The 16,305-nt window shown below is 40.2% G+C and overlaps 1 protein-coding gene across 2 annotated transcripts in view; it reads right to left on the bottom strand.

Moving 5' to 3' along the window:
* Positions 1-89: 89 nt before the first annotated feature.
* OGT (O-linked N-acetylglucosamine (GlcNAc) transferase) overlaps positions 90-16,305 on the bottom strand; it is a 28,385-nt gene continuing 12,169 nt past the window's right edge. For both annotated transcript variants that reach the window (XM_068956564.1, XM_068956565.1), the window contains exons 7-22: positions 14,187-14,382; positions 13,782-13,922; positions 13,478-13,578; positions 13,131-13,284; positions 12,928-13,029; positions 12,522-12,701; positions 11,202-11,360; positions 9,637-9,726; positions 7,490-7,615; positions 5,827-5,997; positions 5,558-5,674; positions 5,306-5,473; positions 3,060-3,212; positions 2,063-2,315; positions 1,765-1,888; positions 90-1,149 (exon numbers count right to left, since the gene is read on the bottom strand). In XM_068956564.1, coding sequence (XP_068812665.1) covers positions 975-1,149; positions 1,765-1,888; positions 2,063-2,315; positions 3,060-3,212; positions 5,306-5,473; positions 5,558-5,674; positions 5,827-5,997; positions 7,490-7,615; positions 9,637-9,726; positions 11,202-11,360; positions 12,522-12,701; positions 12,928-13,029; positions 13,131-13,284; positions 13,478-13,578; positions 13,782-13,922; positions 14,187-14,382 — 2,410 coding nt within the window. In that variant the 3' untranslated portion in view covers positions 90-974. The remainder of the gene's footprint in view (positions 1,150-1,764; positions 1,889-2,062; positions 2,316-3,059; positions 3,213-5,305; positions 5,474-5,557; positions 5,675-5,826; positions 5,998-7,489; positions 7,616-9,636; positions 9,727-11,201; positions 11,361-12,521; positions 12,702-12,927; positions 13,030-13,130; positions 13,285-13,477; positions 13,579-13,781; positions 13,923-14,186; positions 14,383-16,305) is intronic.

Genomic DNA, 16,305 nt, shown 5'->3' with positions numbered 1-16,305 from the left:
AGTTACAGAAATAAAGATAAAAGGCCAGCAGCCCAGAATACTCTTCCGATAGCAGCACAGGAAGGGCAGTATAAAACGCGAAACGCGGGTCAAATTGGTCAAACTGGCAAACCAAAGCTTTATTTTTCGTTTAAAGTCTTTGCTACAGTACCTAGGACTGCGCCTCTATACATAATTAACAATCATTCCTGAAAGATCTGTATTTGGCACCAGTTTGTGTTTACCTCAAACACTTGTGGGGAGGATTAATTCCAAATCAAATTTGGTTTTTCAACAGAATAGGAGCTGCCATCATGAAGCCAATTAGCTGAGTTATCGGAGAAGCTTAAAAAAAACAAAAAAAACAAAACAAAAATAGAATCCTTATCTAAACCAACACATTACAGAAAGCTCCAAAACAGAGGTCAAACATTAAAAGGCTGATATAGGCTCAAGTGGTTTATAAAACCTATAAAAAAAGACTACACCAGCAAATATGCCCTTTCAGTCCGCACAGTTTAGAAGTTAATGCAGGGAGCAACACTCGCTAGCTGGAAATCTTGTCATGGGAGAACCACACACATACCAACAGGAGTACCCCAAAAAAATCAAATGTTAAAAAAGCTCCAATTCCCAATTCACATCAGAGGAGAGAGATTCATAGGAAGATTGAATCAATCCATGAAAACATAATTGGTTGGGCAGTTCAAACTTCCCCCACCAACCACTAGGTCTCACGTACATACTGCACATGTGCATGGCTCAATCCCATTCAAATTCCTCATGGAACAGAAGGATCCCAGGCTCTACAGAGTCTTTCCCTATCATGCAAGAAATATGTCTGACTGTGCTCTAATCACCATCATGTATCACTTCAGCCACGGAGTACCAGGCAGATTAAGTAGAAATGCACAGTTTTTAGCTCATCATCTCTGCAGAAGTGTTTGAGAGGCTCAGTTCCTGGAGAGTTCTGGGTGGGCACATAGACAGGCTCTTCATGCAGATTCACTGGCCTCTACTGGCTTAATCATGTGGTCTGGTTTGTTGCCAGCAGCATAGTGATCCCACATCTGAAGATAAAGCCGCTCCAGGTCCATTGTGTATTGTTTGGTGTTGAACAAAGGACTGGATATTCTCTGCTTCCAGACCTTGCCACGTATTTTTTTCAGGCTACAAAAAGAGTTAAAGCGGTCAGGAGAGGTGTCAAACACTTTGTAATACTGTTTACTTTTTGAAATCTGCTATCTCAGCCAATCCAGAACTGCCAAAACAACTGTTTCAAAAATATCTACTCCTCCCTTCCACCAAGTTCATGCGGATGGTACATCTCTTCATCATCGTTTCCGATACAGACCAGCATTAAAACTTACACTCCAACGGCCTAGACACATTACAGTTAACTCGTCGCACGTTATCTGACCTGCAGGAACATGATTTTAGCCTGTAGTAAATGGCAGACGGCCTAATCCTCAATTTAAAAAGAAAAAAGGCAAACTATGTTGCACTTCGATTTATCAGTTAAAATGCCTGCAAGTAAACAATTTCTGCAGAACAGGTAGCATGCAACAAGTTGCTGCTCCACGCAACTGAGAACACGGATGACAGTCTACCATGAATGCAGAAGCTGAGTTAGCTGCAAGGTAACTAGGTGATTCTCCTCTAGGGGTTTTTTAAAAAACTTAAGCATCTGCAAGATTAAAACTATTGACAGGTCTCACAATTGCGCCCAACAACAGCACTTTGCATTCTTGATGGTACCTTATTGCACAGTATAAGTTTACTTACTATTCTAGATCAGTTCCCAGTTTCACAGCAATATCCTCATATTCCTGCCTACTTTTTGCAATGAGCTCAAGACAACCAAGGCAAGTAAGTTGGGAGGCAGCAACTCGTGATGCAAGAGTCTCACCTGTAAACATAAGACGGGTAAGAGCAGCCAGCTTGTCAAGTAACACATGACTGATCGTGAAAAGTTAACCTTCTCTCCTCCTCCCCAAGAGGGCACAAAGTTTGTCAGGCTTGCTATTTAATTAAAAAAGATATTTAAACCCATCCACTCTATCTGGGTTCCCTGTTGCGTTACCTGGCATAGTGACCATAGGAGTCCCAGCCCAGAGCACATCCATCCCAGTTGTGTGCCCATTGCAAAGCGGAGTGTCTAGACAAACATCAGCCAATTGGCCTCTCCTCACGTGTTCCTCTTTGGGGGCAACAGGAGAAAAGATGATTCGGTTTTGGGAAAGACCCAAGTTTTGTGCGTATTGCTGAATATTGGGTTCCCCTACAGCTGGGAAACGTAATAGCCACAGCACGCTATTTGGAACTCTTTTTAGGATCTAAAACAAAACCAAGAAGCAGATACAGGAAGAGCTGTCAGAAACATTTCTTTTTCCGAGTAACAGAAAGACATTGTCACAAACCAAGAGGAAGCAAAAGGCATAATCATTCAATACTTCAGTTTTCTGAAGTAAAGGTCAAGGAAAAAAAAAAAAACCACCGCAGATCACAATTTGGAGTAGAATAATTAGCACTGGATTTCATCACTGAAAGAGCCAACAAACAAACAACATTTCACAGGGTACTTAGGAAGGCTTAAGTCTTGAAATTTAAGAGCTCATTTATTCATAGGCCAACACCGTGGAACACACAAAAAAAAAAAATTCCCTCAAGTAATTCTCAGCAACACACTACAACCTAGACCCAGAGGCAGATGCTCAGTGCTCAGATCTTATCAATGTACAACTGCCAGGAGTAGTTATAACCTAATTGGGCAGACTAGAGAAGATTGGACTTATTTCACAATGGAGTACGTGCATATTCAAACTGTCCAAAAGGTAATTTTCACTGACTAAAAGTACATACGTGATTTGAACTCAATCTAAAAGAAATCCTATATCCTATTAATACCAAGTCCCACAACATGAGCATCGTAACGATTCAATCGGCTCAGGGTCACTATATTTTCCACAAAACAATTAAGATGAAGTTTTCACTTGCAAGAAGTTTTTTGCTGACTTGAGAGAACATCTACGTTCCAGAGGTCCGACCTTAGATTTCTTACCAGATACACAGATACTCACATTAGCCCACATCTGTAAAGTGGAAGGGTCAATCTTATACAGCTGATTAAAGTTACAGTATACAACAGCATCTTCTGGCAATCCATACTGGGAACGGGTAGTAACAATGATAGTTCGTGGAACTTCTTCTCCGGTTGCTGCTTTGTTGTTAATCTAAGGAAAAAAAAAGACAAAAAAAAAACAAAAAAAAGGCTATTAGAACACTTTAGTTAGAAGAAGTAAGCCCTATGAGATTTTTCTGAGTCATGCTGTGATATTTGTTAGCATCACGGTCTCCCCTCCTCCCCTGGTCACCTCACTACCTCCTGACACCAAAACTGAAATCGAGACTTCAAGGAAGGAGTGCAGAACAAAAAGCACAGAACAGGGATGGAGTCAGTTAAGACTCAAGATGCAGACTAGTGAATGACAGACTGTAAGGAACTGGAATTATTAATGAACGTTCTGAAATGAACGATCTCATAAGCCCTCACAAAGAACAGGAATATGCATCAAAAAAAGAAAAAGCCACAGAGGACCAAGTTGGGAGAACTCATCAATACACAGAGAGAATCAGAATACCAGTCAAGAAGAGTTCACGGTCCTGAGTATTAGTGCGACAGAAGTATGATTTAAGGACACAATGCTGCAGTATAATTCTTTTTGTGCTAAACAGTGGAAGGATTAGTTGAAGGCAGAAGAAAATATGAGCACAGCTAGGGCAAGTTAGACACTTACAGCCTATATATTTGCATACACACACATGCGCGCGTGCGCGCGCGCACACAATCACGTAAGCTTAGCTCATTGCCACTGCTACCAGCCAATACAAGCATACTGTTGACAAGCCTGACATTAACGAAAACAACTCATTGTCACTAACTCTATTAGAACACAAGAGCCATTACATTTACATTAAACCTGTAAAAACAAGAGGACAAGATGTGCAAGATAAGCTGGTTTCAAGGGAAGTAGATAAAAGCGCTATGGATCCAAGTAACTGAGGAGACCTCAAACAAAACACACAGTTCCAGTCACGTATGGCCAACTGATAGCAAATTAGAAACAGTACAAAGAAGAATTCAACTAGTACGATCAAAAGATGGAAATCCTGTTTTACAAGGCCATAAATAGAACTTAGATTGTTTCTCTTGGTGGTGGAGATGCAAGACAGGAATTCTCCATTTTTCTCAGGGGACAGTAGTTTCAGAAAAAATACTAGTAATCTTACTATCAAATTAAGACAAAACCTAATACCAGCTTGTAGGAAAGTTTCAGCTGTGCACAAAATAACTCAAAAAGAAAGCAAGGCATGAGATTATGAACGGAGCAGAAGTAATAAAAGATCTCAAGTGAAGAAAAGAGTCTCTTATAGGTTCAAAGAGGGTTCAACAAACATCAGCTTAGAGCTGGCTTTTAAGGTGGAACTCAAACAGCAGAGCAGTTAACTTTCAAAATTCCATTAAAAAAAAAATTCAATTTTTTTTTAGTTTGACTTAGCTCTGATTAGCCAGGATGGAAGCAAGGCAGATTTTTATCAGAAATGCATGCTAGATGTCAGAATTGCAGCTGCATACGCAGATAAACATCTCCAGAGCACTCATATGACTGCACTAGGAAACCAATACTTCAGTCCTTCGCTACCAAGATGGTAAATCAAAGAAACAAGTCAAAAGAAGTTATGTAAATCTTGAAGTATGACATTTAATTGAAAACAAAAGCAAATTGCTCTACAAGGGTAGAGGTATTAAACAACTGTCGCTATCCCTAAAATCCCAGAAAATGAAATCACAGACAGGTGGTTGTATAGAGCGTATCTCAGAAAGAAATAAAGCGCTGAATAAGCATTGCTGAAATACAGCACAGTAACTGTCACTGCATTACACAGGCTTGTTCTAAAGGAGGGAAAAAAAAAAAAAAAAGGCAACTGAAACCAAGCCGCGGCCCACAAACATCCCTATAGGCTACAAGGAACGAGCTAGTCTGATCTTCAGATTCTAAACCACCAACTTCTCTCTACGCAATGAGATTAAATTTCTTTGGACTTTAGGTAGCTCTTGATACAAACTCTCCATCTTTGAGCAGAAGCTCATCTTCAACACGTCTGTGGCTTCAAGGAGTTTACTTCAGAAATAGTTTCTTTCAGTACAAGAACTAAACTAATCAACATGACAGCAGTCAGTCATTTGCTTGAAGGTTACTGTTCCTTGTTATGCTAAAGCATACAGACACATCAGAAAACCCATGCATGCCCTGAACTGCCTCACCTGAGTAGTTGCTAGTCCATTACTAATGTTGAATCCATTGATTGTTATCTGAATTTGACCACGATTTATCATCTCAATCACAGCTTCTGCAATTGTATTCATAGGAATGACTGGCATACTGAGGGCAGCATTGCTATCTGCATTGTCTCCACTATCAGGACACTTCATCTAAAAAAACAAAACAAAAGTAAAAGTCAGTAAAAGTATTACCTTTACTTCCTAAGACAGAACACACAAAGTAGTAGTTCTCACCTTAACAATTTTGACATCAGGGAGGCTGTCCAGGAAAGCCTTCAAGTCAATGCCATTCAGAACAATTCTGTTATCATAAATATGACCATTGGACTTGAAATCAATAACTGCTTTTTTCTATTGAGAGAGAGGGAGAAAGAGAGAAGTGTCTTTAAAATGTTACAAGTTCCCTTACCAATTACCAAGTGTAATTTTATAAAGATGGCAAGAAAACTAGACATTATTTATTAGCTGCTGTTTTCCACAGCTATCTCTAACCTCCTGCCTACCTTCAGATGGGGGAACATGTTGGCGTGGTCTCCAATAAAGAAAGTGTTTGGCATGTAAGCTAATTTCTCAGAATACTGCTCAGCCACCTCAACCGGGGAAGTTTCTTTATCTGTGATGATATAATCCATGAACAACGCCCCACTGGTTCCAGGGTATCCTAGCCACATTGCCTATAAAACAAAAAGCAAGAATACAGTCTCAGGTGCATCACCAAAATAAAGCAAGTTGAATCAATGCGTATAACTTAGATCTTCCACTCACAGATTCAAGTTCCTTCTTATGCTTTATCAACTGAAGAGCAAGCACTACCCTCAAACTTTCATTACCGAGACAGCGGACAGTTTGGGGATATATTAAAATTGGCCTCTCACACTATGAGGACTTTTGACCGAAGTACCCAATCTGTGCAACTATAAACAGAATATTAACTATCAGTCATTTCAACTTCTCCTAGCCGAGACAAATTCTGTGGCCTAGAGCGAGCCTGATTTAGGCTTCTCCTACTCCATTCCATAGGCACGTTAGAAAATCCTTAGTCAAAATATCTGTTACCTCGATTCCGAACTCTTAACTAGAATTTCGCTAAGCTAAAGAGATTAAAATTCAGCATATCAAGCGACTTCTGCCTTTTTGGAAGCCTGCAGCTAGTCCCCCTAGCCTGTAGCATTGACCCCTCCCCCAGGGGCCAATACTGGGTTCAATCCTGTTCAACTTATTCATCAATGACCCAAATGAAGTTGGCCATAAGACAGCAGTGTGCCTTTGTGGCCAAGAAGGCTAATGCTATCCTGGGCTGCATTAGGAAGAGCGTTGCCAGCAAGCTGAGGAGGTAACCTTCCTCCGCTACTCAGCCCTGGTGAGGCCACACCTGGAGAGCTGTGTCCAGTTCTGGGCTCCCCAATACAAGAGAGACATGGACCTACTGGAACAAGTCCAGCAAAGTGTTACTAAGACGATTAAGGGCCTGGAGCATCTCTCACATGAGGAGAGGCTGAGAGAGCCTGGAGAGGAAGAGACCGAGGGGCGATCTTGTAAACATGTATAAGTATCTGAAGGGAGGGCGTCACGAGAACGGGGCCAGGCTCTTCTAGGAGGGGTGCCCAGCAACTGGACAAGAAGCACAGGGCACAAACTGAAACACAGGAAGTTCCATCTGAACATGAGGAAAAACTTCTCCACTGCGAGGGTGACAGAGCACTGGAACAGGTTGCCCAGAGAGGTTGTGGAGACTCCTTCCTTAGGAGATATTCAAAAGCCACCTGGACACAATCCTGGGCAACGTGCTCTAGGTGACCCTGCTTGAGAAGGGGGGGTCGGACTAGATGATCTCCAGAGGTCCCTTCCAACCTCAACCATTCTGTGCTTCTGTCTGAACTGCTTTAAGTAAAACATTTGTTGTTCTCACCCACGCAACAAAGCAGGCAGTGTGCATAGGCCTCAGAATTAAGGAGTTGTTCCCTTTCAGGGCATGGTCAACTACGCATAGAATTAAAAAAACAAACCAACAAAAAAGGAAGTACTGAGTAGAATAATCCTTTTTGTCTCACACATGCTCATCGTGGAAAAACCTCTCTCCCTTACTGATCAACATGAACCTTCAACTGTCTTTTCACCGTGGCAGAAAGAGTGGAGGCTCTCCACAGAGCTCTTCAACTTCGTTACCTGAATAGGTGCTGGTCTCAAGGCAAATAATTCGTTTCGGGCTCCTTTGGTGTAGCCGTTCATGTTAATGAGAATGTGTATCCCATCCTGGTGGATGCGGTCTGCTGCTTTTCCATTACACGGTATCTGAAGAACAACAACAAAAAAAGATTTTAGGAAGTTATCATTGTTGAAAGACTGAAAACAAAAATAAGATTAGTGATTGGTTCAACAGCATAATTCAATTTAGATAAGACTTAAGTCTTGTCACTCCTAGTTTAATGGATATACAAGTCATCAACTCAAGGTAAAAAACAAAAACAAAAAATACCCCCTCCCCCACTGTTGAAACAGGAAAAACTTCACTACAGGTAGGTAGTTAGAGCAGACAGTCACCGACAGAAATTGTAACTGTGGTACCTTACGATTGCTTCTGCATATTCAAACCAGAAGACTGGTACTCAATGCTGCCAAGCTCAGCTAAGTCGTGCAGAAAATACCACAAATTGGTAACAGAAGAACCTTCAAACACCGCTGCTTCATTTTTTTGGGCTAAATCAAAGATTCAAAGAGCAGAATTCCACAAAAGGCATTACTAATGCCTTCCAGGAAAGAGAACAGCAAAGCCTCGGAAACTACAACACAAACCTCTTCCCGTCTAATTTCGAAAGGTAAACAAATTTCAGTGGTTTAATTTCCTATAATTAAGTATACAATTAGTGACTATGTAGAAAATTTTTCTGACAGATGTCTCTAGTTTAGCAGCAGCTAAACAAAACTCCATGGCTGGTAACTGGGGCCATATAAACCAGAACAGTCTTTTTGCCCACCCCCCCAGGGAGACTAATTAACCTTCAAAACAATTCACCTACAGCAAGTGGTAGGTTTGTAAACTATAGGAACACAGAGAAATCACCTCAAACTGACGAATCAAGAGTACCCAAATCAACTACTCTCCAGCTACTGCTAATACTGTCTCACTCTACAGTTATGGTGCATCACGTAAGTACCTTAGTTTTGTAAAAAGGGAAAGCTATCTCACGTTTTACAGCAGGGTGAAAAAGCATACATACATACAGGCAGCTACCTCCGAGCAGATAAAAAGGAGGAGTTCCCACCTTAGCCTATCTTTCAGTAAGTTACATAGCTAATGCAGTTGCTACAAGGAAAACGTTTCTAATGGTTTGACCCTCCCGTTTCAAGTACAAATCCCCAAGAGTTGCACTAGAGCCTCAAAACGTAAGTTGGTTTCCTCAAGAATTTCAAATCAAAACTCAGTGTATCACGCTGACCAAGGGAAAGAATTCCCCCCCTCTGCAATAGCGATAAGCATGACAGCAAATACGAAATTGCTGCCCAGCATTACTATGATCCAGGGCTTTCAACATCCAGTCCTGCAAAGGGGGAAGAGAAAAAAGTTTTTCCCACAAGCACAGCTGAAGTTCATTCTCTCCCAATGTTTTAAAAGCTCAACTTTACCAAAATCATCCCAAAGAAGAACAGTTCTGCTGACATCAATATGGCATCTTAACTTACGAGAGCAGATCCTGGACTACACAAGAAGTTTAACAACTAAGCGCAAGTTTAGTTGCCAGGTATCCATCACCTAATTCTGAGACCGTCCAAGAGCCAATCCAGTGTATTTCAGTAACGGAACTGATTATCCCATATTGCTTTAGGGTCTTGCCAGTTGAAACACTGTAACAACTCCTTGATTTTTGCATGTACCGAAATCCTAACCAGATATTTTGTACGTTCTTTGTGAAAAGTAACTGAAAAATGTTACTTTAAATAGGTGCACAGAATTCCTCCATCCAGCCTCTGAACTGCTGCTTCACGGAGGTAAAGCAAGCTGGACAAGCTTAAATGTATTTGCAGTTGTGGCATTTAACTTATTTGTGACATTCAGATATGACTGTTATCTTAATACCTCATGAAACAGTTATTCAGCATTGTTAAAATTGCTTTTTAATAACCACACAGAGATGACATAATAGTCACTGTATCCCAGGATGGGCATAACACTAACACACAATCTTCAAACCCCAAAATTCAAGACCAGTCTCAGCCTGATTCAATAAATCATTGCAACTAAAATGTTAAAGCATAGGGTGAAGTTTCCGTTTCATTTTGGTTTTCTAAAAAGTCATTGCATTAAAAAAGCTCACCTGAGATAAGTCAATGAAATGATTTGCTTCAGCCATCACTTTTACACGGAAGTTAGTACCGTCATCAGGACTCAGGGCATAACAGAATACCTAGAAGAAGCAGCACAAGTCAGATATTTGTGACACCTCACCAACAAAACACCTTTGTGAGAAATGCATTTTTAAATTACAACACCATATATTGGTAAAATTGCATCTAGTTTCGGGAAACTGTATTTTATTTACTGATGTAGCATTTATCAGTTGAGAAGGAAGTTTAAAAAAAAGCGTTGGCGGCAGGAGACATTCAAATCGGGCCCTAGTTTTATCTAGTTCTGGTACTAGTGCAAGGCACTGCATTTTGCCTAGACATATGTACCAGGTTCCCACCAGCGCAAGGTTAAGTAACTTTAATAAAGAGGCCTGCATAAACATTACATTCTCAAAGAACATTTTGTACAAGACAATTTTGAATCGGTACTAAATGAGAATCATAATTATGACTCGGCTTGAACAGGCAAGTCAAGTCTTGAGGAAGCTTTTCAAATAGATTCTTTAAACCGAGTGACTAGTTCTACAAGAGCGAGCACCTTCCTCTCCAGTTAAGAAACTGGAAATGCATCCACTCTATGTAACCAAAGGTTGACAAGCTATGCACCAGTTCAGCAGCTTTGTGAAAAATAACTGTTTAATAGCGACCCTTCTGATAACAGCTGAAGCATGCAGCTTTGCCACAAGGATTTTGCACTACAAAGACTTCATAAACAAGAGAACACATGGAGGGCGGGGGCAGCGGTGGTAATCAACGACAAAACACTTTGGATGAAGGGAAAACTTCTAACCCTTTACAAAAGGTAAGCAGCTTCCCCTTTTGCAAAACAGGAGCTTGAAACAAAGAGACAATTCACACAGTCATGGAGCAAATGACTGGGAATGAAATCTAGTTACAGCTTCATCCCCCTAATGTAACCCTGAAATAAACATAAACTTGACTCTCTTTAGCCATGAGTCTCTTTAGACTCTCTGAATTACAAAACACTCTTCCTGGAGAGGAAAAGTAGTAGTCAGACCAATCTGCAGCTCACGTTCATAACAGATTCAGGTATTCCAGAGAACAGTACATCTAAAAAAACAACAGTGGAGAGTGAACACAAAGCGAACGTGCAGCTATAAATAAGACGTAACCAGGTAGTAGCCCTGGTTGAAACACATCATCTAGCCAAACAACAGTGACTGAACCTAAATACAACAACAAAAACCCAAGACCTTATAGTTTTCCATGGGTCACAAGCCCTTCCTACAATAATTCCAAGGAGAGATACCTGACTTTCCTACTTTCTAAATACTACTTCATATTGGTTTAAAAAAAAAAAAAAGAAAAAAAAGAAAAAAAAAAGAGTACTCCTTAGGACATTTAACTCTTTGTCCTGCTTAAAAAAAAAAAAAGGAAGGAAAATAAAACTTCACTAACCAAAAACCACCAGAAAAAGTATGTCCTTCCTCATTTTTACCTGCCTGCACCACGAAAGCAGAAAGTGCCTGCTAAAGCTGTATTTAAAGTTTCAGCATGCCGTTCATATTTTTACCTCAAATTTGTCTGGGTTATGCATTCCTGGGATTGACTGCATTAGGTGGGAGGTTGGATGGTTTCCAAAATCAGAGCTCACATAGCCAATACGAAGTCGACCTTCACTGGCCTTCAAATCCTTTGGATGCTCATATGGTGGCTTGTGAAGAACGTTAATCTGTTAAGAAGACACGCCACTCTTTAGAAACCCGTACACCAAAATAAATGCTGAATAGAGGGCCAAAACGATCACGAGTTCGTTGGATTAGTCTCACCCCACACTCAAGCAAGCTGTGCCATCAGTTGTTTGAAACTTGCAATATGTACATTCGACCGCAGACAAATGCAATTTCCACAAGCCATACTGCCAGATGCCACGTGCCCACATTTGGCCAAAAAAGGCAGACATCACTACTGAAAGTTGGTGACGTTTCTGCTTTTCTACCACTTCATTTTTTGAAGAAGTCTATACTCAATTGTTAAATATAATATCACATCACTATGATCAGGAAGTTCTTGAACGACGAGCTACTTACGACCAGACCAGCATTCCTGTGAAGCTTCACAGGCATGCTTTCTGCTCTTACGCCCACTATCTTCCATAGGCATCAGTTTTAGCCACTACCACCAACAGGATTATCAGACTATACAAACCTTTACCTCGAGGCAGCTTGAAAACTTCAGAATTGATAATGTGCAGTTTGAGATTTGTACGCTTCATCACTCATGCTAACCAGACCCTTCCGCTAGCTGTCAGGGACTTTTCAGTTATAACTGACAACCAGCTCAAGTAGCCTATAAACACACACTGGCTCCAACAGATACGATCCTCTGGCTGAAGAAAGAAATTCACGTCAAATTTTTCAATCAGAGGATTCACTATCAACTCCAAAAGGACTCCTGGCAGCTTGAAGTGCTTTGACGTCTTGTAGAAATAACACAGTTAAGAAATCATGGCAAAAAAAAAAAAAAAAAAAAGATCGCGTTTAAGTTAAACGCATCAACTTTTGGAAGAACCTATGCTACTCTACACAAAGCTCTGCAAAACAGAATCACAACAAAAAGTTAAATACTTCCTGTGGCTGCCTAAATCTTTGTTAATGTTAGGGGAATAGTCACTTATTCACTCTGGGCTTCTCCAAAACACCCCTCGAATGTAATTTGCAGAGCTAGATGAGTAAACACTATGCCTTAGCTCTCTACACGTTCCATGACTCAGAAGCCTTAAGAGAGGCTAATATTATGTTTAAAAAAACACAATCTGTTACTCAGATATAATTAAATTGGCAAAAGAACCTAAAGGAATTTAATCACAGTAAGCAGGTATACAACCTCCTACCTTGTCCAAGCAGAGATTTCCATGTCTCTCAGCAATAGCCTTCCTGAAACTGTGAGAAAGGGGATATAGCATACTATGATGAGGGTGGACAGAAGGCAGCCTGTTTTTTTCCAGCTGATCAGCTACAATGCTAACTAGCTTCTTCATTCTTTCGTCATAATCCGTCCAGTCACAGACAATCTAGAAAAAGGAAAAACGGAAAATAATCCGATTCCAAGAAGCTGTGACCAGCATTTCTTCTGAAAACGGCAGCAAGAACTTCAGTAATTACTGTGATGACTAAAATCTTACCTTCTGATTTAAGCCTACTCTTAAGTTTACTTCAACCAATCAGTACATAAGCAATCAAGCATAGTTGCTGCAGAAGAGTCTTAAAGAACTACAATCAAAGCCCTCTTTTCCTCACCTGTAAGCAGTGGGCCAAGTTGCAGTAGGCATCTGGGAAGTCAGGTTTCAGTTTCAGAGCAGTGCGGTAAGAGGCAATGGCTTCTGGTATATTCCCTGAATCCTGTAGAGACACAGGAATGATTCAGCAGATAAAAATATATTCTGGGTAAGTACTCACAGTGTCCCATCATATAATAAGAGTGAATCATTCGCATGTGCTACCTTGTGAATAGAGGCCAGGTTGCTGTGGGCATCAGCAAAAGCTGGATTTATCTGAATGGCACGAGTGTAGCACTGTAAAGCTCCTTGAACATCCTGCATTTCCTTCAAAGTATTTCCCATATTGGAATAAGCATCTGCAAATGTGGGACTGATTCTGAAAACCAAGATAACATAGGCCACGAACAATAAGAGATGCTTCTTCAATAAGAAACCATACCCAGACTACTGTCTGGTTTGCAAAGCAACTATCTGAATTACAATATGTTATCATAAGCCACTTTCTGTACAGATCTATGGCACTTTCCTGTTAGGGAACATGAAGAATATTAGAAACCGAATCCATTTACCTAATAGCCTCTTTGTAATGCATCAGAGCTTCCTGTAACTTTCCTTGCTGCTGCAGAACGCTTGCTAAATTTGAATGGGCAGCAGCAAACTCTGGAAACACCTGGAAGGGGAAAAAAAGCAGAATCTCTCTCTCCAATCCCCTAGGCATACTATATTACAAGATATTGTTGCATTTCTTACCCTCCTTCTTATATGACTCAGCAGAGTTTCTTCCCCTTACAGCCAAAGAGGCAAAAAGCCTATGCCGTATTACATATTCTCAGCTTTAATTCCCCACCTCTCCCCTACCACATTCAACTATACCTCAAGAGCTTTCCGATAAAGGCGAACAGCTTCCTCAATGTTCCCCTGTTCCCGTTTGATGTTTGCGAGATTATTGAGAGAGTCTGCATGTGTAGGACAGAGTCGAAGAGCTGTATTGTAACACTCTTCTGCTTCAGCCACCTTTAAGAAAAAAACGGAGTAAAATAAACAAGGGGACTGCTTAATACGGTAGCATTTCCTGTAAAATCACTTCTTACGAGAAGTTATTCTACAAACATTTTAACGGGTTCAAAGAGAACATGTCCCATATTATTCAACCTGATGAAAAAGAAAAACAAATTGAGATGGCATTCCATTTTAATAAAGCGGACTAATAATTGGTGTCTAAAATAACTATTAACTGAACTTTTAAAAATTCAGACAAAGGAAAAAAGCATTCCTTACACTGCCTTTCTCCTTCAAGGCATTGGCCAAGTTACAATAGGCATCAGGAAAGTGGGGTTGCAGTTCAATAGCCCTCCTGTAGGTGTCTATTGCCAGGTCTATCAGTCCTTGCTCATAATACACACAGGCAAGGTTACCATGCACAACTGCATGATTTGGACTCAAACTCAAGGCTCGTAGGTAAGCTGCTACAGCTCTGTAACAAGAAAGAGAAGGTTAATGATCACCTGTGGCGTTACCCTGCACATTTACCTTATTTACCTTGATCACCAAGAGACCTACATAAAGGGGGGGGGGGGGGGGGGAGGGTAATTAAAAAAAAAAGACAGACCTTGAAGGGATACATATTAACAGACACACAAAATATATCCAAAGTCACAGAGGAGCGTGGCACATGAATTAAAAATGCAATCAGGCAAAGACATGATTATTCATGACATTTTAAAACTTTGCTCAATTTTGCAATGTTAACAGACAAGACAGACAGACTTGGTTCATTTTAGTTAAACAGCAAGAGTTCCGAATCTGTATGTTAGTAATCAACATCTACTGCCCTCTAAAAGATAGCTAGTATTTCTGACACAGACTTGGGCTAGTAAGATAAGCAGGTCTCCTGTTCAGAACTATTTAACGATGACTTATGTTACTAGAACTTGTGTGTCAGTGTAAGGCTTTCCTAATGAAAAACTCTGCCGAAATGAGAATTTTGTACAAAAAACACACACCACAAAAAAATCCCACCACCTTCTGCAATTATTTCCTCTACCACAGAGAACATTAGTAGTACAGAATTTTAGTGTTTAAAACGCTTTCTTGGAGTGGTCCAAGAAACTGGCCCCAGGCCTCTTCCCAGGCCATCCCTCTTCTTCATTAAAACACCCTTATCAAACCCTTCCTTTTCCCAGGGATCATGACATTATTAAACTGAAGAATTTCTTGTTATCCCCGGACATGCTTTGGTCAGTAATCCAAATATGCTAAAATAGGACCCCCTCCATTTGATGCCGTACAGTGATTAACCTAAGTCTTCTGGGAGAAAGGTAAGTTTGTGTGTGCTTTTTTTTTTAAACATTCTTTACTGCTAGGAAAAGCCTAAGATCTTCGCTCCAAACATTTCTCTTTCACACCAGTTCATTAATAGATTATAACAATATAAACACAACTAAGTCTTACACTATTACATTTCTTTATTCCCTCTGCTAGCCTAACACATTTATCATGCTTTACTTATCCTTCTATCTTCATCTTGTTCAAAGATAGCTCCTTAATTATATGCACCTAGAGCACAACATTTAAGTGATTCTTGTGGTCAAATCTGATTACTAGAAAAAACAAAAATCACACCAGTATATTTAATTTAAAAAATTCTCAAAAAGGTATTGTAAGCTCCAAAATGACTACCGAACATGTCCTGGTTTGGCCCATTAGTTTGTGGCTAACAGAGAAATCACCAAAAGATTTATAGTGCATGTGCAATACAACTAGTTAGAATAACTAACCTCTTCCCTGAGAGCCTTGATTAAATTTTGAGCCACAAACCACAGCTACCAGAAAGGGTAATCCAATAAACAGATACAATATGGAACATTCCAGAGAAACATTACAACCTGGATCCTCTTCCAGAAACAAAAGTAAGATTCACAGATCCGATCAGATGTCTCAAAACAAGTTAGTTTGGAGAGACAGCAACAGTACTGCAGCAACATGTAAATAACATGATGCCAATCCATAATAATACATAATATTTAATCAGATTCTTAACTGAAATTCAGCATTTCAGCTCGTCTTACACAAAAGGAAAGTTTTAGAAAAGATACACACGTAGATCAGGTCTGGAATCACAAAATGAAAACAGAGTACCCAAGGGTACTTGCACGCTTTTCTCAGACACATCCTCAGACACATTTTTTCGCAGCCTTAACTTCAAGTCTCTTTTCATCGATGCCTTCAGAAACTCTAATTTTTAACATTTTACTAAATACAGGGAAGTAGCATTTTAAAAACAAAAAACAAAAATGAAAAACAGTATATTCCACAGAACGTTTGTCTGAATTCCAGTATCCTGCTCTGCATGCGTTCCAAAGCCATTTGCTTTCTTGCCTTTGAGCAGAGGTTTTCA

Source organism: Struthio camelus, chromosome 11 (genome assembly GCF_040807025.1).
Source record: "Struthio camelus isolate bStrCam1 chromosome 11, bStrCam1.hap1, whole genome shotgun sequence".
Classification (NCBI taxonomy): domain Eukaryota; kingdom Metazoa; phylum Chordata; class Aves; order Struthioniformes; family Struthionidae; genus Struthio; species Struthio camelus.
Note: the sequence above shows the minus strand (reverse complement) of the source record. Positions and strands in the feature narration are given on the sequence as shown.